General features: G+C 36.9%; 1 protein-coding gene across 1 annotated transcript in view; it reads left to right on the top strand.

The window, feature by feature from the left end:
• The window catches only part of LOC127868275 (stabilin-2-like), a 114,933-nt gene that overhangs the window by 73,596 nt on the left and 17,466 nt on the right, over window positions 1-23,871 (top strand). The window contains exons 20-23 of the mRNA XM_052409908.1: window positions 12,981-13,173; window positions 14,697-14,790; window positions 15,540-15,695; window positions 19,098-19,205. Coding sequence (XP_052265868.1) covers window positions 12,981-13,173; window positions 14,697-14,790; window positions 15,540-15,695; window positions 19,098-19,205 — 551 coding nt within the window. The remainder of the gene's footprint in view (window positions 1-12,980; window positions 13,174-14,696; window positions 14,791-15,539; window positions 15,696-19,097; window positions 19,206-23,871) is intronic.

Genomic DNA, 23,871 nt, shown 5'->3' with positions numbered 1-23,871 from the left:
CCGAAGACTCCTATGATGGATTTACAAAGTTTATAATTTATAATGTCCGTAATTTGGATGAAATTGACAAGCATTTGATAGACAAGTATGGGGATATGAAAATAATCAATGCACAAAATCAGATTAGTAAGGGAAATTTTGTTAGATAATAACTTACATGAGATATTAGCTGTAGTATCGATAAATTTCTTTCGACGATCTTTGTGAAATATCCATGCAGCTGATCATGGTTCATAACTTGGATCTGCAAATAAGATTGGGAAAACAAGTTAGTATTGTCGTTGCGTCGTTCTGCTGTCCTCGTTGTTATGTCGGTAATGCGCTACAAGGTTATTGTTGACACGGGATTTTCGGACATATGCACTTGTCTTACGTGTATATTTACAATAAATGAGAAGTGCTGCACCAGAACTCATAATGACGGTGGCGCCTACAGCAATATATCACAATGTCGGAAATGTGAATGGTGTGATGTTGATGTTTTCTGACTGTCCCCCTGCTAGCTATTATTCTTGCCCTATGTATATTATAATGTTCGATAATCTAAATAGCTTTCTATTATGTCATTATGGTCCGAACGGATGTTGGTTATTTCTGTATAAAGTTGCTCTAAAGAGGGGAGAAATGCGTCGGTGTGTAATAATAGATCGTTTCGACGAAATTGATTGGTCATGCTGGCAGTAACAGTCGTGATATTATCAAATCGCGTTTCTAATTGGTGGAGGTAATTGGAAAAAACAGTGATATCAATAAATAGGGCTAATTGCCAATGAGCTCTTGGTAACAGACATTTCGTTTAGTTTTTGGAACACTACATTGTCATTAATTTCAAGCCCAACGATCCAACTAAACGAGCGCACTACAATAAATGCTGGAAACATCAATTGAAATAATAACACAAAACAATATTTGAAAATGCTGAGCACACTACAATAGATGCTCAAAACATCATCTGAAATAATATCACAAAACGATATTTTTTAAAATGCTGCATATAATACATTATTTACATACACTGTGAATTACGAAGCCTCTTAATTGTGTTGACGCTATTTCCGCTAAATGCTCCCTATTTTAAATCTCAATTTTACACTACCACAAACATGTAACGAATTTCCATTGATTGATTTTAGATTTACCATTTTAATTACCAGTGCCGGTTTTTGTTTTAACATATCATAAGTACGTTTGCTAATGATGCATAGTTCTGCTCCACTATCAACGAGGCTCCTGAATTTAAACCCACTTATTGAAATAACACAAGAATTTGGACTACCACACAAAGCAATATTATAGGTCAACACTTTACACTTGTCTCCGGCTTCATGGTGACGAGAGGAAATTAGTTTTTTCTATTCGAGTTTTGCCTATTGTGCGTACATTCTCTACTGAAATGTCAGAATTTGCCACAGCTCCAACAATCTATTTTATCTTTCCAATTTCCGTCATATGTTGTTTTGCGTGTTCTACCATTTTGACCCAATGTATATGCATTGATTTTGCGTTTCTTGTATAACATGACCCGGTTTCTTACAATATGAGCAAGCGTTAGACGGTCTTAAATGATCAATTTCCATGCAAACAGGTCCGTTATATGTTGGTGGAGTGTAATTGGGATTTATGTGCGATCTTAATTCAAATCTTGCCCTCACGTTCTGCTTCTCCATAGCACTTTTTACCCCCAACCCTAATTTAAAAGTAGTTGGGTTTTTTCGCATTAATTTGAGACGTAAATAATCATGTTTAAGGCCATCAATGAAAGTTCCAACTAACTGATTTTCTATGATATCGATATTCTCTTCAACGTTTTCATAAGCTTCATTTAATAGAGATAGTAGTCTTTCTGCGTATAATTGGACATTTTCGTCAGATTTTTTTGCTCCCCCAAAATTTTTGGGGGGAGCATATAGTCGCTGCTTTGTCTGTCCGTGGGTGTGTTCGTCCGTCCGTGCACAATTTTTGTCCGGGCTATTTCTCGGCAATTAATGACCGGAATTCAATGAAACTTTATGGGAAGCTTCACTACCAAGAGGAGATATGCATATTATCAGCCAGTTCTGGTCGGATGATTTTTCATAGAGTTATGGCCCTTTGAAATTTTCCATTAACTGTACATATAGTGCAATTCTTGTCCGGGCTATTTCTCAGCAACTAATGACCGGAATTCAATGAAACTTTATGGGAAGCTTCACTACTAAGAGGACATGTGCATATTATCAGCTGGTTCTAGTCAGATGATTTTTCACAGAGTTATGACCCTTTGAAATTTTCTATAAAAAATGAAACTTCACTACCAAGAGGAGATGTGCATATTATCAGCGGGTTCTGGTCGGATGATTTTTCACAGAGTTATGGCCCTTTGAAATTTTTGAAATTTTCCATTAACTGTACATATAGTGCAATTCTTGTCCGGGCTATTTCTCAGCAACTAATGACCGGAATTCAATGAAACTTTATGGGAAGCTTCACTACCAAAAAGAGATGTGCATATTATCAGCCGGTTATGGTCCGATGATTTTTCACAGACTTATGGCCCTTTTAAATTTTCCATTAACTGTACATATAGTGCAATTCTTGTCCGGGCGATTACTCAGCAACTAATGACTGGAATTCAATGAAACTTTATGGGAAGCTTCACTACCAAGAGGAGATGTGCATATTATGAGCCGGTTATGGTGGGATGATTTTTCACGTACTTATGGCCCTTTGAAATTTTCCATTGTACATATAGTGCAATTCTTGTCCGAGCTATTTCTCAGCAACTTATTACGGGAATTCAATAAAACTTTATGGGAAGCTTTGCTACCAACAGGAGATGTGCATATTATCAGCCGGTTATGGTCGGATGATTTGTCACAGAGTTATGACCCTTTGAAATTGTCCATTAACTGTACATATAGTGCAATTTTTGTCCGGGCTATTTCTCAGCAACTAATGACCGGAATTCAATGAAACGTTATGGGAAGCTTCACTACCAAGAGGAGATGTGCATATTATCAGGCAGTTCTGGTCGGATGATTTTTCACAGAGTTATGGCCCTTTAAAATTTTCCATTAACTGTACATATAGTTCAATTCTTGTCCGGGCTATTTCTCAGCAAGTAATGACTGGAATTCAATGAAACTTTATGGGAAGCTTCACTACCAAGAGATGTGCATATTATCAGGCGGTTATGGTCGGATGATTTTTCACAGAGTTATGGCCCTTTGAAATTTTCCATTGTACATATAGTGCAATTCTTGTCCGAGCTATTTCTCAGCAACTTAGTACGGGAATTCAATGAAACTTTATGGGAAGCTTCACTACCAACAGAAGATGTGCATATTATCAGCCGGTTATGGTCGGATGATTTTTCACAGAGTTATGGCCCTTTGAAATTTTCTATAAACTGTACATATAGTGCAATTCTTGTCCGGGCTATTTCTCCCCAACTACTGACTGGAATTCAATGAAGCTTTTTGGGAAGCTTAACTACCTTGAGGAGATGCGCATGTTATTTGTGGGTTCTGGTTAGATGATTTATTTAGAGAGTTATGGTCCTTTGAAATTTTCCATTAACTGTACATATAGTGCAATTCTTGTCCGGGCTATTTCTCAGCAACTAATGACTGGAATTCAATGAAACTTTATGGGAAGCTTCACTTAACTAAGAGGACATGTGCATATTATCAGCTGGCTCTAGTCAGATGATTTTTCACAGAGTTATGACCCTTTGAAATTTTCTATAAAAAATGAAACTTCACTACCAAGAGGAGATGTGCATATTATCAGCGGGTTCTGGTGGGATGATTTTTCACAGAGTTATGGCCCTTTGAAATTTTTGAAATTTTCCATTAACTGTACATATAGTGCAATTCTTGTCCGGGCTATTTCTCAGCAACTAATGACCGGAATTCAATGAAACTATGGGAAGCTTCACTACCAAAAGGAGATGTGCATATTATCAGCCGGTTATGGTCCGATGATTTTTCACAGACTTATGGCCCTTTAAAATTTTCCATTAACTGTACATATAGTGCAATTCTTGTCCAGGCGATTTCTCAGCAACTAATGACTGGAATTCAATGAAACTTTATGGGAAGCTTCACTACCAAGAGGAGATGTGCATATTATCAGCCGGATCTGGTGGGATGATTTTTCACGTACTTATGAAACGCACTCTGATGATATCCGAGACGTACCGTTAGGCAACTGCCAGAGAATAGAACCAGTACCAGAACCCACAACACCTCTAGACACCAAGGAACCTACACTGAAAGAGGTTTCAGAAGTAGTTCAAAAGGCAAGAGCAGGGTCGGCCCCAGGACCAAATGGTATCCCTTACAAGGTGTATAAGATGTGCCCTAAACTTCTTCGACGCTTATGGAATCTTCTGAAAGTGGTTTGGAGGAAAGGTAAAGTTCCAGATTGTTGGCAACAGGCAGAAGGAATATTTACACCAAAGGAAAAGGATTCGAAGACCGTCACCCAATTCAGAACCATTTCCTTACTGAACGTTGAGGGGAAAATCTTCTTTGCTGTGCTGGCCAAGAGAATGACGCAGTATCTGACATCAAACCAATACATTGATACCTCAGTGCAAAAGGGAGGCGTCCCAGGGTTCTCTGGATGTGTGGAACATACAAGCGCCCTCAGTCAGATCATCAGGGAAGCAAAGGTTAACCAAAAAGACCTCACTGTTGTCTGGCTTGACCTTGCCAATGCGTATGGCTCCATACCACACAAGCTAATTGAGACCGCACTGAAGCACTACCACATCCCAGACCATGTACAACAGATTATCAATGGGTACTTCAGTAACATACAACTACGGTTTGCTGTAGGAGAACAGTCAACACCGTGGATAAGGCTCGAGAAAGGAATAGTAACAGGCTGCACTATTTCAGTCGTGTTATTCGTGATGGGAATGAACTTAATTATCAATGCTGCAAAGAGGGAAACCAGAGGACCAAAGACAACCTCCGGGATATACCTCCCATCCAATAGAGGTTTTATGGATGACCTCACGGTAACTACAACGACACACGTGCAAGCTCGTTGGGTTCTTAGAGCATTGAATGAGACAGTGACTTGGGCAAGAATGAAGTTCAAACCAAAGAAATCGAGGAGCTTGGTAATCAAGAAGGGAAAGGTTACTCAAAGGTTCACCCTCCAGGTACAGAGCGAAGACATACCATCCATAGTAGACAATCCTATCAAATGCCTAGGAAAATGGTACGATGCCAGCCTTAATGACACAAGCAGCACAAACCGCACCAAGAACCAACTCCAAGAAGGTCTGAAGCAGATAGACCAGACATCACTTCCTGGGAAATTCAAGGCATGGTTATACCAACATGGATTGTTACCAAGACTCATGTGGCCTCTAATGCTGTATGAGATAGCAGTTTCTACTGTGGAAGGCTTTGAAAGAACCATCAACAGATACCTCTGTAGACCAGGCTAGGGGTCCCACCAAGTTTCACCAGCATCGGACTATATGGAAGGACCAACCAGCTCCAACTCCCAATATCATCAGTTGTTGAGGAGTACAAAGTTGCCAAGGCCAGGATGGTGGTGACACTGAAAGAATCTTCTGATGACCTGATCAGGATGGCAGGCATAGAGACTAGAACCGGAAGGAAGTGGTCGGCAAGCCAGGCGGTGTCCCAAGCTGAAAGTATACTGAGACACAAAGACATCGTCGGAACTACTACGGAGGGCAGACAAGGGCTTGGTATGATAAAACCACAGCGATGGAGTACGGCAGATAAAAGGGAGAGGAGTCAGATGGTGCAGAAGGAAATCAGGGCGAGCGAAGAGGAGAGCAGAAGAGCCCGTTCAGTTGAAATGGGTGGACAATGTGCCTGGAACAAATGGACAACAACAGAGAGGAAGTTTACTTGGGCAGACATATGGCAGTATGAGCCGCTAAGACTCAAATTCCTGTTAAGGTCAGTTTACGACCTGCTGCCATCCCCAACCAACCTCCACAGATGGGGTCTAGTGGAAGACCCAAGTTGCAGTCTTTGTAACAAGCCAGGCACCATGGAACACATCCTGTCATCATGTCAGACTTCGCTGACACAGGGCCGCTACAGATGGAGACATGATGCTGTCCTTAGGGAGCTAGCAGATGTACTTGAGCGCGAGAGAAGGAAGAAAAGAACAGCAAAGAAAACAGCATCTACAAAGATCAACTTTGTCAAGGCAGGGGAAACAACCACAAAGCAAGCTCCTAGAAACACGTCGATCTTAGATGAATCAGACCAATGGGAGATGAAAGTCGACTTAGGGAAGAAGTTGGTCTTTCCCGAGATTGTCCAAACTACACTGAGGCCTGACATAGTGATATGGTCCACCAAACACAAGAAGCTGGTGACCATTGAACTCACCGTCCCATGGGAATCAAGGTGCGACATGGCATATGAGCGGAAGAAAGCCAAATACACTGATCTCTTAGACCAGTGCAGTTCCCGCGGTTGGAAAACATGGCTGTTCCCGATCGAAATTGGCGCCAGAGGCTTTCCCGCACAATCACTGTGGAGGATGCTAAGTGCCCTAGGAATCAGGGGAGGAGAGAGAAAGAGGGCTGTTGGGAGACTAGGTCAAGCAGCAGAGAGAGCATCCAGTTGGCTATTTATTAAGAGGGAGGAGAAGAGCTGGCAGCTAACCACTGGCCCGTAGTGCCTGATCAGCACTGCGGTTCCACCGCCCGGAGACTGTCCTGGGATTAAAGGATGAAACACTTGTTGATGGGCGGCTCCCAGCTGATGAGTCAGTGGTTTCGTGCAGCACAGACTGTATTCAACACATTACGGCCCTTTGAAATTTTCCATTGTACATATAGTGCAATTCTTGTCCGAGCTATTTCTCAGCAACTTATTACGGGAATTCAATAAAACTTTATGGGAAGCTTTGCTACCAACAGATGTGCATATTATCAGCCGGTTATGGTCGGATGATTTGTCACAGAGTTATGACCCTTTGAAATTGTGCATTAACTGTACATATAGTGCAATTCTTTTCCGGGCTATTTCTCAGCAACTAATGACCGGAATTCAATGAAACTTTATGGGAAGCTTCACTACCAAAAGGAGATGTGCATATGATCAGCCAGTTCTGGTCGGATGATTTTTCACAGAGTTATGGCCCTTTAAAATTTTCCATTAACTGTACATATAGTGCAATTCTTGTCCGGGCTATTTCTCAGCAAGTAATGACTGGAATTCAATGAAACTTTATGGGAAGCTTCACTACCAAGAGATGTGCATATTATCAGCCGGTTCTTGTTGGATGATTTTTCACAGAGTTTTGGCCCTTTGAAATTTTCCATTGTACATATAGTGCAATTCTTGTCCGAGCTATTTCTCAGCAACTTAGTACGGGAATTCAATGAAACTTTATGGGAAGCTTCACTACCAACAGGAGATGTGCATATTATCAGCCGGTTATGGTCGGATGATTTTTCACAGAGTTATGGCCCTTTGAAATTTTCTATAAACTGTACATATAGTGCAATTCTTGTCCGGGCTATTTCTCCCCAACTACTGACTGGAATTCAATGAAGCTTTTTGGGAAGCTTAACTACCTTGAGGAGATGCGCATGTTATTTGTGGGTTCTGGTTAGATGATTTATTTAGAGAGTTATGGTCCTTTTAAATTTTTAAGTTGCTAAACCATCCATCGTATTATTCTGTCCAAAGTTATGCCCTTCAAGACGTTTCCTTTTATCTGAATATATAGTGCAATATTGTGACAAAAAAAACCTTTGGGAAGCATCACCCGTTTCCGACGGTTTCTTGTTGTTTGATAGTTTTTAAAAGAGCGCCAGCGTAATGAGGGTCCTGAATTTCAGCGAATCTAGATTTAAGTTTTGCTTTTAAGGTTCCCCAAGTCTCATCTGGATAATCAGTTAAATACCTATGAATGTAATCGCTAACAAGTTCTTTACTAGATTGGTAAGCAACTAATTCCGATTGTTCCCCTGCCAAATGTGAAAGAATCCCATGTTTTGCGATGTTTTTGATCCAATTTTTCTAATTCTTTTGGGTTCCCATAAAAAAAGATTGAACTATTTGCGATACGCTTTGTGTCCCTATAGCAGTCGTGACACCCCTTATTTGCTCACTTAAATTTTGGAAAAATTGTGGAACTGCTTGGTCTGCCATTTTTGATAACAAAACGTAAGAAACTAAATTATTCACTTACCAGGTATCCTTCGTTGTATTGGTCAGGTTTCCAGGTTCAAGATCCTATGGTAACATGCGCCAATTCAAACTGTGTCCTGTAGTATCAACCACAAGTCAGAGTATTAAAGTTAAAGTTCTTTATTCACAGTAATATAATAATTTCAAAACAAAACCAACTAAAAGAAAAGCAAAGATTAATCATAAGGGAAGTGTGACGTACAATACTCATTTTTGACATGCTATATATACTGTTTATGTTAAGTGCTCGTTACCCCTTGATCTTCGCCTGTCACCTCTTTATAGTCCTTAAAGTATGTGACTTTTGCTGTTCTTGGACAGATGACATATTATCCAGGCAGACTTTATATCACTGTACGCGCGGGTTTCTGTTTGAGCTGACATATCCAATTTGTATCTACTCCTATAAGTCATATCGGAATGTCGATTCTCCCCGACTAATGTTCTTACAAATTGTTTTTATGCATTAGCGAATCACGTTTTTTTATATTTTTTCCGTTCGTTACGTATTATATGAGAGAGTCCTAATTGCGTGTTATGAAATGCGGGTTATTTTTGTTTTGTCTGTTCTCATCTTAATTATCAATCGTATTTATTTGGTTATAAAATTGTTATTTAAATTTTTTGTATATTTCTTGTATCTACATTACATTTTGGTTATACAATTATTTATTCCTATACAATTTTGCCACGCTATGTCACAATATATAAGATTATGTCCAGACATTACTTTGCAAAAATCTAAAATTGCCAAATCCAAAAGTAACCATTAACCCTTAAACACTGTATTATGTGAATTGGGAATAAGACATCAATTTGGGAATAAATTGTGTTTTATCAAAAGTGCATAATATGCAGTTTTATCTGTTGTATTTATCTAATTTTACAAATTATAATTAAAACATATACTTGCATATATAATAGCATCATTATGCTCCCCTTCGAAGAAGAGGGGGTATATTGCTTTGCTCATGTCGGTCAGTCGGTCCGTCCACCAGGTGGTTGTCAGACGATAACTCAAGAACGCTTGGGCCTAGGATCATGAAACTTCATAGGTACATTGATCATGACTTGCAGATGACCCCTATTGATTTTGAGGTCACTAGGTCAAAGGTCAAGGTCACGGTGACCCGAAATAGTAAAATGGTTTCCGGATGATAACTCAAGAACGCATACGCCTAGGATCATGAAACTTCATGGGTAGATTGATCATAACTCGCAGATGACCCCTATTGATTTTGAGGTCACTAGGTCAAAGGTCAAGGTCATGGTGACCCAAAATAGTAAAATGGTTTCCGGATGATAACTCAAGAACGCATACGCCTAGGATCATGAAACTTTATGGGTAGATTGATCATGACTCGCAGATGACCCCTATAGATTTTGAGGTCATTAGGTCAAAGGTCAAGGTCACGGTGACCCGAAATAGTAAAATGATTTTCGGATGATAATTCAAAAACGCATATGCCTAGGATCATGAAACTTTATAAGTAGATTGATCATGACTCGCAGATGACCCCTATTGATTTTCAGGTCACTAGGTCAAAGGTCAAGGTCACGGTGACCCGAAATAGTAAAATGATTTTCGGATGATAACTCAAGAACGCATATGCCTAGGATCATGAAACTTCATAGGTAGATTGATCATGACTCGCAGAGGACCCCTATTGATTTTTAGGTCACAAGGTCAAGGTCACGGTGACCCGAAATAGTAAAATGATTTTCGGATGATAACTCAAGAACGCTTTTGCCTAGGATCATGACACTTCATAGGTACATTGATCGTGACTTGCAGATGACCCCTATTGATTTTCAGGTCACTAGGTCAAAGGTCACAGTGACAAAAGTCGTATTCACACAATGGCTGCCAGTACAACGGACAGCCCATATGGGGGGCATGCATGTTTTACAAACAGCCCTTGTTTAAATTGATTTTACTTCAAAACTGGATTTTTTATTAATTAAAAAAAAAAATCCTCATTAAATAAAACTGTGTCCATGCCGCGCATGGACACGGTTTAAAAATACACTTTAAATGATAAAAATTCAATCACTGTTAATAAAAAAGTCATGGAAAATTTCTTATTAAGCTAAAATTATAGATAATATATTACAAAAATATATGTAGATCATGAAATGAATAGTCTTGTTTGAGAAAATCACCAAAATGATGTCCATTCCCAGTTTGATGTCTTATTCCCAATTCACATAATACAGTGTTCTTAAAAGAATAGTAAACATGTTATTTTATCCCAAATAAACACAAATACAATAAAATGTCTTACCTGTGAGGAAAAGAGGACAACAGAAAATGACACAATTTATTTGAACAGCTACATTGTCTTTTGCTGTTATGTGACTTTACGTGTCCTTAAATAGTAACTTTCATCCCAGCTGTCAAAATGACAATAATTGACAGGAGATTTCAAATGTATCTTTTTGAAAACATGAAATTGAACATAAATGTTAGCCACAGGGGATTTTGGCAGAAGATAATGAAAGATAGACTTTATGAACTATTGTGGAAAATATATTATAGTAATTAAAATGAACAATTAAAGATGTCATCTTTTCAACTGGCCTTAGGTTTCAGTTTTAGCCACTACAACTCAATTGTTAAACAATGACCTTTATTTGCAAATTATCCTTATTGCCTAGTTTGGGAATAACAATTATGTAACAATGTAAAGTTACCAAACAATGTAAAATTATTTGAAACAATATTAAATTACGAAACAATGTAAAATTTACAAATTAAATCATTTCCCAGTGTAATTGAAAACTGTTGTTTTCTCACATCAAATTATTAATAAATAATATTTTATATGTTGTGCATAATAAAAGGTTTTTCAAATTACTTCCTGGTTTGTGAATGGGTTTATGTACCTAATATTCACATAAAATCGTTATCCCCCGCCATTGGCGGAGGGATATTGTTTTGACGTTGTCCGTCATCTTTCTTGCTTTGACGGATTTCATTGAAACTTGGTATGAGTATATATATGGTTACTAGGATGATGCACGCCAAATGGCATTGTACACCATCTGTTAATAACGGAGTTATGGTCCTTTGTATCTTGAAAAAATGCTTTTTTGAGTGTCAAATATAACACTTTTATGTCCAGAAGCATATTGGTGGGGGATATCAATTTAACGAATTTGCTTGTTGATCACTGTTATTAACTTGTAGATATGTTGTGTAAAATTATTCCATTAAATACACATTTGTGGTACTAATTTTAAGCCTCTAATTAGTAAAACTTAAAGGAGCTCTGAACATTTTTAACTGATAAACTTCTGTTATGTTTAAATATACCTGTCTATACCGGTACATGATAACTGAGTGTAACATAATTATGCAAACACACTGCAGTGTAAAATCTCAGTAAATCGATACGGATATTAATCACAGCTAATATTGGTGTATTCAAATAAAAATATGACATGTTCAGGTCTACTGAAGTGGGACAAAAAATGTTTTTTAACAAATAAGTGTTAAATGAACACTGAACTGTTATTTTTATGCCACTGAAGGAGGGCATACAGTGATCACACTGTCCGTCTGTCTGTCCATCTGTCTTTCCGTCACACTTTGCGTTTAGGTTTCGAAAAATGCTCATATCTTCTATGTCGCTTCAGATGTAACCTTCATATTTGGTATGCATGTGTATATGGACAAGGCCTTTCCATACGCACACAAATTTTGACGCCTCTGAGCTTGACCTTGAACTGAGGGTCCGCGTTTAGGTTTTGAAATCTGCGTTTAGGTTTAAAAAAATGCTCATAACTTCTATCAAAGTGTTTTTCAGGGGCATATGTCATCATATGGAGACAGCTCTTGTTTCCTCTAATATTTTACAAAAGACCTGGATGATTGTATTAACTAGCTTGGTGATTTTTGTGTGTCTACTTAAATGACTTAAAATTCAGACACAAGATCTTTAGCTCACCTTGGCTTAGCACCAAGAGCCCATTGTAGGCTATTGTGGTTGGTGGCCATAGGGCATCTGTTGTCATGTGTTGTCATGTGTTACTACTTTTATACAATGAACAGAAAAATAAAACAACACAATATATAACAAATAATATATTTAAGAGTTAAATAGCTTTGATATTATTCAATAAGTATTGACAATAAACAGCAACTAAAAGTTATATTGTAACTTAACCCCCCTCCCAAAAAATAAAAGGTCTGCTTACACACATGACATTTGGTCTGCAACCCGAAAGTTTATATATACCCCCACCACAGTGAGGGGAAGCTGTTATGCCCCTGTTTATATATATATTGCCTTGACAAAATGTTATTATTATTTGCTTCGTTTTTTTCTGACAGACAATATAAAATTACTGGGAAAAAAATAGGACAAGATTAAATATATTGTATAGGTTTAAGTTTGTGTACTTTTTTTGTGATTCTTGTCAGGAAAATAATTATTCTGCATTTAAGATAAGGTCATCACAGTTTGCACAGCCTAATCAGGGACAACACTTTCTACCATAGATAATTTTTGTGTGGAAAGGAAGTATCTTCTAAACTGAAATACAGTCCAGGCAGAAAGTGTCATCCCTGATTAGCCTGTGAAAACTGCACAGGCTAATCTGGGATGATACTTTAAGCAAATACATTATGCCCAGTTTTCCCAGAACAAGGATCATATTCTTGTTCATTGTGGTCATTGAAGTGCTTCCATCGTGAAGTTGGCCTGAAATGTAGTTATTGTAAATATTGAAAATGTTAGACATTATATTACATACTCATTTATTAACAATTTATTTTACATATTTCAGAGTGCACCTGCATACACGGTCGCGATAATCAATGCAACTCGGGCCCATCTGGGAATGGTCGTTGTGTGTCCTGCATGGATGGTTACCAGGGAAGCGACTGTGAGATCCAGAGCTTTGTTTGTGGCAACAGTTACAGCAATAATTGCCACGCTCACGCTTTATGCATCTGGATTGAAGAACATCTTGATTTCAGGTGTGGACGTTAGGCAACTGTTCACAATTATTGACTTATATTACACTTATAAAGTTTCGAATGATCCTGTGCAATTGGTTCATTATGAATAATTGTTTATTGTTACTTAAAGGGATTGCTGATGAGACCTGAGGCTGAAATGTATATGTACATCAGTATAAATCCTGTTCATACCAGACGTCTACTTTATTGTATAAAATGCATTAATAAAAAATAGTTTTGAATTAAATGAACATCAGTAGAAATAATAACTAGAGCTGTAACGATTCAGTTCAATGCATCGAAAAACCGGTTCAACGCTGTCGATTTGATTTCGATACCAATACGGCCAATTTTGATTCGATTCACATCCCGATTGATCCGCTTTTTAAACCTTACTTTACAAATCTGTCTTGTCATTTGTAATACGTCTTGTTATTGGTCAATAGCCAATATGGCATCCAACAAATGAATGAATAACATGCTTGTCATTACATCAGCCGGTTAAATGGCTTCTTCAACCACGCTGAAAGACGCACCGTCAAAATTAAAATCAAAAGTATGGGAACATTTTGCCTAGTAAACAATGATGTGATTTGTATCACCTACATTTGGATAATAGAAAGTTACTGTTACTAAATTTTACCCATCTGATGTTTTGATCTCATTTTTTTCCTCAATACATATGGTTTGTTTACTATCCTGTGTGCATTCTGTTAAGAAGTCAACTGGAAGTTGTTTATATACTTACATGTTTTTGTGTGTGTTTTTTTTTAAATACATGTGTGCATTTTATGTTATTTAAGAATAACTCAACAGGATGTTTTGTTCAATAAACTTGTTACTTATAAAACAATGTTGCGTTTTTACATTTTATTTAAAAAATTAAACACTTTAAATGTACACCATAATACGTTAATAACAAATACCAAACACATTAATTCATGCACTGGATAAACCAAACATGAAATAGTTTGCAAAATAAGCATAAAATAGTTTAATTTGAATCGAATCGAAAATAATCGAATCGGACCATTTGGTATCGAAATCAAATCAAATTGAATGAGATATCAAAGATAAAGTATAGGACTTAAAAGCTAACATGAGATACAAGTAAAATCTCTTCATGATCATCTGTCAGTGCTCAGCTAATTACCGGTAGTTTATTCTTGAGCTACAGACTTCACTTTTAGATCTTATCATAACCAAACTTGCACAGTTTGTGTATGCACATAAAATCTTGGTGAGAATTGTTATTGGGTTATTGAGTGGTTGCAACAATTATGCCCTAAATTTTGCAACATGAAGACTTCACTTTCTTCCAGATCTTTACCAAACTTTCACAATTTTAGATACAAGCAGTGACTAGAAAAGATATTGTCTGTAAGCATTTATTTATGATAGACCTTGTTTATTTTTGTTTCCCTGATTAATTTTTTCATTGAACTTTCTCCACTGTCCAATGAAATGAAATCAGTCAGTTTCACCATAAAAAATAGTTACTCCATGCTATATTTATTGATTGATAATTTTATGTGTTGCAGGTGTATATGCAAGCCAGGCTACAGTGGTTCTGGTTCCCAGTGTGATGCTATCAACATCTGTGAGCTGGGAACCATGGCAGGATGTCATCTACAGGTATGAAACATTCTATAAATGGAACATTCATGTCATATCTAGTAAAAAGCATTTCAAATTCATGCAAAGTTTTTCAATGCTATACTGATAGCCTAGTGGTTGGTTTATGTGCTTCTCCACTATGCGACCTTGGTTCAATCTCCCTCATGGAAGCATGTGAGTTTAGTTGTCGGTCAGCAAACAGTACAGGTGGGGATTCAGCCAGGTTTCACTCCTGCATTCCCGTACAACACAATATCTTACATTTTGAAAATCTTTCTCTAACAACAAAATAGCTGAAAATTATAGCTGTATTCAAACTTTAATTATATTCCCAATATTTGTTAGCCTGGTGAATGTTTGTTAGGAAAAAGTTAATCTTGGAAACACTCTGCCCGCCGGTCCTCATACAATGAAACCTTCAGCGCAAAAGTACCTGAGTAACAAACTCACACCAAGTTAATGTAATTAAAATATAATTATACAACTACTATACAGATGTTGACTAGTTGGTCATTGAAAATGATATTCATCAGGTGCTCAAAAAGGTTTACCATAGTCCTCTTGTACTTAAATGTGTGTAGTATTTCACATTGTGCATGTTATTATAAAGATTATGTAAAATTAAATGTTATAGGACAGTTCTAGTCAAAAGAAGTCTCCTTTAAACAAGAATGCAGTCTAGGATGAAAGTGTTGTCCTTGGTTATCCAGTGTGGGCACTTTACCCACAGATTTTCAGAAAAATGCTTTGATGTTTACATGTTTCAGGCCACATGCACAATGACTGGACCAGGCACCGCCAACTGCACGTGCAACAAGGGCTGGAGCGGGGATGGCAAGGATTGCCAGAAAGAGACCACATGTTCCAACCACCTGCATTGTCACAAGTTTGCATCCTGTGACCTCAACCCTGCTTCTAATCAGGTAAGGAAAGGTTTTCAACTTTCAGACCTTGGCACATACTTTCCAACATATTTCGAAACTCAAAACTAAGAAAAAAACTGAACATTTATTCTCCAGAACTCTTATGCCCTGTAAATTTGATTAAGATATTTCAGAAATATCTTATATTAAATTTACAGGGCATAACACTGACCCTTTTTATTCTGGAGAAAAAAAGTTAAACATGTTTTAATCACAGCAAAACTTCAAATTTTCAAATTAGCCCATGTAGAATTTAATTTTGTGCAAGCTATATTACCTAAAATAGTCAATTAAATTACTTGTTAATGTCAATGTGACAAAATTTGGTAGATTGCAAGTTTTCTATTTCTTGTAAATTTGGTATTTTTCACAATTACAATAATGCCATTCATTGATTTGGGCATTCTGGCTGGAAAATAAAAAGGCAAAGAAAACCCAGTGTCAAAACCTGGATTAGACAGTTATTCAGCAAAACAAAAAGGAAAGAATCTTGTTAAAATTGCATGACTGAGCATTTGTCCTATGCACAGGATGGGATAAGCTTAAATCACATGGCCTGGTTGCTCAAAACTTTACAGGCCAGTTAAGGAAACAGTCTATTAACTTCAGATCACAAAATAAATTATAAAAGCAATATTTTAATTTAAAAAAATCAAATTACTTGAGCAAAATATTTTTTTTAAATAAACACATATTTTAAACTCTGGTTAACAATTAAGTCACCTAAACAACTTAATCCAATCATTAATGCCTGTAAGCTTAAGTGGCAGTTAAATTTTTTTGAGCACCCATGCTTTGAAAGCAGAAGAGACCATTTTTAAAATGTTTTAAATAAATTGAGTCTCCTGAAATATTTTAGAAAAGAAACTTGGATTGACATTAAAAAGTAAAAATTTCTTACATTTAAATTATACATGTATCAATATTTGAATGCTATTCAAAGAATTATTAAATATAAATATTTTAATGTGCCTGCTTGTTGGCTGTGAAATACTTCTAGCTTCTAGTATTTTTTTTTTGTGCTGTAATATAATGTCACCTTTGAGTGTTTCTGTCATCGAGTAAATTATGATCTAAGAGTTTTTATAAAAACTGCTCAGAAAATAAGATAATGAAGCAAGCAATACCACAGATCCTACATCGTATATTCAATCTTGCACATCATGCAAACTCCTATGTTACTCAGATGCCAGAAATCTCTAGGGTCTGCATAATTGGGAACTAATAGTTATAATCAGAATTTTGTTCATATCTTCGTGGTATTCCTTAATTAAATTTGCCACATCTCATTATAGCAACATAACAGGTTAAATGGACAAAGATATAAAGGAAGAGTTTGGTTGCAAGGCATTGTTTATTTACACAATTATGCGAATGTAATGGTCGATTGCCCTCAGGCATGCACCTGCCAGGTTTTTATTACCTTAATTCGGTTGTAAAAAATTAGTTATCTATGATCGAAGTGTCACGAGATAAGCGAAAACAGGGCCGAAGTCAGAATAGCGCAGTAAAATGTACTGTCCGAAAATTAAGAGACATTAATTATGAACGAAAAAACCCGTATGTCTTAAAATTAAGAATCATGAAAAATAATTATTTTTGCTAAAAAAGAGGATGTCCGAAAACTTAGTGTCCGAAAACTAAGAGTAATTACGGTATACCATTTATCATGGGATTCGAGCCCATCCGTAAATATAATTTATTTGGCGGGGGATATCAATTCAACGAATTTGCTTGTTCAAAACAGTTATCAGTTTCTACTTGAGATGCCATTTTTTCAAGAAAATCTACATTCACCATGATTTGCATATCATAGGTTATATCACTTTAAAGAGTTTATTGAGATGGTTATTGGTGCATAAAATCACTTAACCTTTTGTATGTTATCTTTTACAGAGGGGGTAATCATGTGACAAACAAGATGGCGACGTCCATGCCGAGGCAGGTATTTTTCGTCGTTTAAAACCCTTTATTACTTGCATTATTTTATTTTTATACCGCTCACTTTCCAGCTATATTAGGAAGAAAGTTACTGGCTTCTATTTCATAGTAATATTCGCTCTCTATCTCGACTTTACTGGGTGCGAAACTTCTTAGCAGATAGACCTAATTAGGGCTCCACTAAGAACATTTGGGGGGAGTAAAGTCGAGATTTAAAGCGAATTTAAATACAAAATAAACGCCAATCACCTTTTTACTGACATGGCTGGAAAGTGAGCGTCATTAAAAAACATTAAAAAAGTAACAGAAGTAATCAAGGGTATAAAACGGCGAAAAATAACTGTCTCGGTATGGATGTTGCTATCTTCACGATCACGTGATTACCCCCTCTGTTTTAAATGTCTAGGAAAGTTTTGAATAATAAAAACATTTTCCGAATACGATTGTTCTGTCATTTAATCAAAATGTATGACCTTTACAAGAAACAAGATGACCATAAAACCCAGTTTAATGACACTAAATTTTGTTTTTTTACATGTAATCTAGTTTTTAACCCACTTGGCCCAGATTCAAACACAGGCTAGATAAGATACATTAAGATTCTGACCAAGTTTCATAAAAATTGACTAATACATGTGGCCTCTTGAGTGGTAAGATGGTTTCTCTTATAATCAATCTCAGGTGACGTATTTTTGGACCCATATGATTTTAACTTAAGATTTTGTCAATATAAACATTCTGACCATCTAGTTTCATTCACAAATGTGGACTCTGTAATTGAAGCAACATTTTTTCAGATTCGATCTGATGACCAAGTTTTTATGTCCCCCACTATAGTAGTGGGGGACATATTGTTTTTGCCCTGTCTGTCTGTTGGTCTGTTGGTCTGTTTGCGCCAACTTTAACATTTTGCAATAACTTTTGCTATATTGAAGATAGCAACTTTATATTTGGCATGCATATGTATCTCATGAAGCTGCACATTTTGAGTGGTGAAAGGTCAAGGTCATCCTTCAAGGTCAGAGGTCATTATATGTGGCCAAAATCACTCATTTTATGAATACTTTTGCAATATTGAAGATAGCAACTTGATATTTGGCATGCATGTGTATCTCATGCAGCTGCACATTTTGAGTGGTGAAAGGTCAAGGTCATCCTTCAAGGTCAGAGGTCAAATATATGTGGCCCAAATCGCTTATTTTATGAATTCTTTTGCAATATTGAAGAATGCAACTTGATATTTGGCATGCATGTGTATCTCATGGAGCTGCACATTTTGAGTGGTGAAAGGTCAAGGTCATCCTTCACAAGGTCAAGGTCATCCTTCAAGGTCAAACATCATATAGGGGGACATTGTGTTTCACAAACGCATCTTGTTTTTACCCAAATTTACCATCTGCCAGTATATTGCTGAAATAAACATTCTGACCTCATACATATTTATATTTTGTTCCTATTCAGAGTCAAAATCAGTACATTTGCCGCTGCAAGCCAGGTTTCTATGGTAACGGAACATACTGTGAGTACAAAGACCAGTGTGATATCAAAAATGGTGGATGTGACCCAAGGGTAAGTATTTGAAAAAGAATTGTACCTTCACATAACCATTTATATACATGAAGTTGTCAACATGCATTGATGAAATTGAGCCGTGCTCTTGAGAAATGGGGATTAATGCCGACGGAGTCCACAAAGGCTAATTAGGGAAGCTAATTTCTGTTCTAATGGAATTTTTTGTTTAAAGATCCATAAACACTCTAAATCAAGGAATACTTCATAAAATAAAGTAAACCCATAAAAAAATCAGTGATTATTGTAGCAAGAGCCAAAATTTCAACGCTTGATGTGGTCTTGTAACATAGATTAAACAAAATACAAAAAGCTTGTTTTTATTTCTTTGTGAGGCAATATATTCCATTTGAATTTCTGGCAATGATATCAAAACATTTACGAGCTAACACAAGATTTGCTTTGGGCAGCGTTGGAAGCATCATATAGTTTTCATGAATAATTATCATGTTATTTATTAGGGGAGCTCAAGCAAACAAGTTTGTATATAGCATAATATTATTGGGCAGTATTTATGTATCTTTAAAGGAAGTCTCTTTATACACACGTATTAACTCCTGTTTCCCAGAACAAGGTTCAGTTTTATCTTCCAATGAGTTTAGGTTATGATTTTGCTGTTATAAGTTGTTTGCTTTTTAGCTCACCTGCTCAGGTGAGCTTTTGTGACCGGTCTTTGTCCGTCGTCCGTCCGTCCATCCACATGTGTTTGTAAACACTGTAGAGGCCACATTTATTGTCCAATCTTCATGAAACTTGGTCAGAAGTTTTGTCCCAATGAAATCTCGGTCAAGTTCGAAACTGGGTCGTGCCGGATCAAAAACTAGGTCAAAAAAACAGAAAAAAACTTGTAAACACTGTAGAAGTCACATTTCATGCCCAATCTGCATGTAACTTTGTCAAAATGTTAGTCTTAATGATATTTGGTTGAGTTTAAAAGTGGTTCCGGTCCGTTGAAAAACATGGCCGCCAGTGGGCGGGGCAGTTTTCCTTATAATTGGCTATAGAGAAACCTTGAAGTCATAATTATTGCCCAATCATCATAAAACTTAACCAAAACATTGGTTTTATTGATATCTCGGACAAGTTCGAAAATGGTCCAGATCGGTGAAAAAACATGGCCACCAGGGGGCGGGGCAGTTTTCTCTATAAGTATATAGTGAAAACATGTGAACACTCTAGAAGTCACATTTTTGATCCAATCTTCATGAAATTTGGTCATAACTTTTGTTTCCTAGATACGTGAGTTAAGTTCGAAAATGGTTCCGGTCCGTTGAAAAACATGGTTGCCAGGGGGACGGGGCAGTTTTCCTTATATTTATATAGTAAAAAAGGCTTGTAAACAATCATGAATTAAGGTCATGTAACATGGGAGACAACTCTTCTAAATATTGCATTTAAGTTTAACAGTAGTTACTCCCCTTTGAATACTAATGTTTTCATAATAATACAGTGTAGTTGTGTGTATCATTAATGTGTTAATTGTTATTTGAGGTTCGATGTTTTTTTAGCTCACCTGATTGCTCAGGTGAGCTTTTGTGACCGGTCTTTGTCCGACGTCAGTCCGTTAACATTTGTTCGTAAACACTCTAGAGGGCACATTTCTTTTTCGATCTTCATGAAACTTGGTCAGAAGCTTTTTCCCAATGATATCTCAGTCGAGTTCAAAACTGGGTCATGCCGGGTCAAAAACTAGGTCAAAAAAGAAAACCTTGTAATCACTGTAAAAGTCACATTTTTTGCCCAATCGTCATGAAACTTTGTCAAAAATTTTGTCTTAATGATATGTTGGTTGAGTTCAAAAGTGGTTCTGGTCTGTTGAAAAACAGGGCCGCCAGTGGGAGGAGCAGTTTTCCTTATTTGGCTTTAGAGAAACCTTATAAACACACTAGAAGTCACAATTTTTGCCCAATCATCATGAAAGTTGGTCAAAACATTGGTTTTATTGATATCTCAGACGAGTTTGAAAATGGGTCAGATCGGTGTAAAAACATGGCCGCCAGTGGGTGGGGCTTTTTTCTCTATATGTTTATTGTGAAAACATATGAACACTCTAGAAGTCACATTTTTGGCCCAATTTTCATGAAATTTGGTCAGAACATTTGTTTCCTTGATACGAGAGTTGAGTTCAAAAATGGTTCCGGTCAGATGAATAACATGGCTGCTGGGGGGTGGGGGGGGGGTTTCTTATATTTATATAGTAAAAAAGCTTGTGAACACTCTAAAAGTCACATTTTTTGCCCAATCATCATGAAACTTGGTGAAAAGGTTGGTTTTATATATATCTCAGATGAGTTTGCAAATTGTCCCGATCGGTCAAAAAACATGGCTGCCAGGGGGGTGCGGCAGGTTTCCTTATTTGACTAGAGAGAAACCTTGTGATCGAACACTATAGAAGTCACATTTTTTGCCTAATCATCGTGAAACTTAGTCAATACATTGGTTTTATTGATTTCTCGGACAAGTTGGAAAATGGCTCAGATCGGTGAAACACACTTTTTAGCTCACCTGATTGCTCAGGTGAGGTTTAAGGATTGGTCTTTGTCCGCCGTCCGTTTGTCCACATTTGGTTTGTAAACACTCTAGCATTACACTTCTCAAGCATTCTTTATGAAAGTTGCTGAAAGATCTCAGTCAAGTTTGATAATGAGCAAAATCACATAATTAATGCCATAATTATTGCCCTATATTGTCCAAATTTTCATAATATTATACAAAATCATTGTAAACACTCTAGAGGTCACAATTTTGTTTCACATTTTATGAATCTTGGTCAAAATATTTATTTTTGTAAGCAAAGTTTGATGTTTGGTAAGGGGGGTCAACTCAAAACATAGGTCACCAGGTCAAATCTAAGAAAAACAAAAACACTCCATACGCCAGAGTTTTGGTTCAATAATGATGAAACTTGACCAGGATGTTTGTCTGGACAATATCTAGGTCAAGTTTGACGTTAGGTAAGATTGAATGAACCAACTCCTCTCAGGTGAGCGAACTAGGGCCACCTTGGCCCTCTTGTTAATTTTTATACCCCCATTTCCATTGGTTATGGGGGCTATATAGGAGTCACTTTGTCGGTTGGTCTGTCAGTCCCTCCTGAAAAATTCATTCGATCTTCACTAAACTTGGTCAGACTTTGTATCTAGATGATATCTAGGTCAAGTTTGAAAAATGACTCAAGGAGGGTCAAAAACTAGGTCACGAGGTCACTTAGTGTGTTTTATACAGAAAGTTTGTCCAGACCATAATATGTCATGTATCATTAGATTTAAAAATGACTTGGTACATTTGTTCACCGTCATGGGACGGTGTGTCATGCAAAGAAGTATGTCGATATCTCCAAGGTCAAGGTCACACTCGGAGTTCAAAGGTCAAAATGCCCATAAATGAGCTTGTCTGGGCCATAACTTTGTCATTTATCATGAGACTTTAAAATCTTTTGGTTCATTTGTTCACCATCATTGGACGGTGTGTCATGCGAAAGAATTACGTCGATATCTCCAAGGTCAAGGTCACACTTTGAGTTCAAAGGTAAAAAATGGCCATAAATGATCTTGTCTGGGCCATAACTATGTCGTTTATTGTGATTTGTGAGATTTTAAAATCATGTGGCACATTTGTTTACCATCATTGGACGGGGTGTTATGCAAAAGAATTACGTCGATATATGCAACGTCAAGGTCACACTTTGAGTTCAAAGGTCAAAAATGGCCATAAATGATCTTGTCCGGGCCATAACTATGTCATTCATTGTGAGATTTTAAAATTACTCTGTACATTTGTTCGCAATCATTGGACGGTGTGTCATGCGAAAGAATTACGTTGATATCTCCAAGGTCAAGGTCACACTTTTAGTTCAAAGGTCAAAAATGACCATAAATGATCTTGTCGGAGACATAACTATGTCATTCATTGTGAGATTTGAAAATTACTTGGTACATATGTTCACAATCATTGGACGGTGTGTCATGCAAAAGAATTACGTCAATATCTTCAAGGTCAAGGTCACACTTGGAGTTCAAAAGTCCAAAATGGCCATAAATTAGCTTGTCCTGGCCATAACTATGTCATTTATTGAGAGATTTTAAAATGACTCTGTACATTAATTTTGTTCACAGTCATTGCGAAAGAATTCAAGAGTTCAAAGGTCAAAATGGCCATAAAATGATAATGGCATAATAATTCGCGGCCGACGCGTATCCCCACGCCGCATGTTTGACCCTGGGGTCAGATCAATATACCAAATAGTGCACTGTTGCACATATGCTCATGGCTACTATGTGTGTATGTTTGAAGATTCTATTGCTAATAGTGTAGGAGGAGATAGTGGCCAGGACGGACAGACGGCGGAGATTATAAACCACATAATCCCCACGCTTCAAAAAGCAAGGGGATAAAAATTGCAAATTAGCTTCTCTTGTTTTTTGAAGACAGCATGCAAAATATTCTGTGTCAATGCAGCATGTGGGGGTATATGTCACGTCTGTGACAAAACTCTAGTTATTATATGGAGTTATGGTTATGTAATTGATTTTCTGTATGTTTGTGTTATCTTATGATAATGTTTTATTATTATATAACATGTTTCTGTATGTAGATTGCCTAATTAGCCTAATTGTATGAACATTTCAAGACATCTTGATAATGATATATTACAGTTTAAAGACAT

This window comes from Dreissena polymorpha, chromosome 1 (genome assembly GCF_020536995.1).
Source record: "Dreissena polymorpha isolate Duluth1 chromosome 1, UMN_Dpol_1.0, whole genome shotgun sequence".
Classification (NCBI taxonomy): Eukaryota; Metazoa; Mollusca; class Bivalvia; order Myida; family Dreissenidae; genus Dreissena; species Dreissena polymorpha.
Note: the sequence above shows the minus strand (reverse complement) of the source record. Positions and strands in the feature narration are given on the sequence as shown.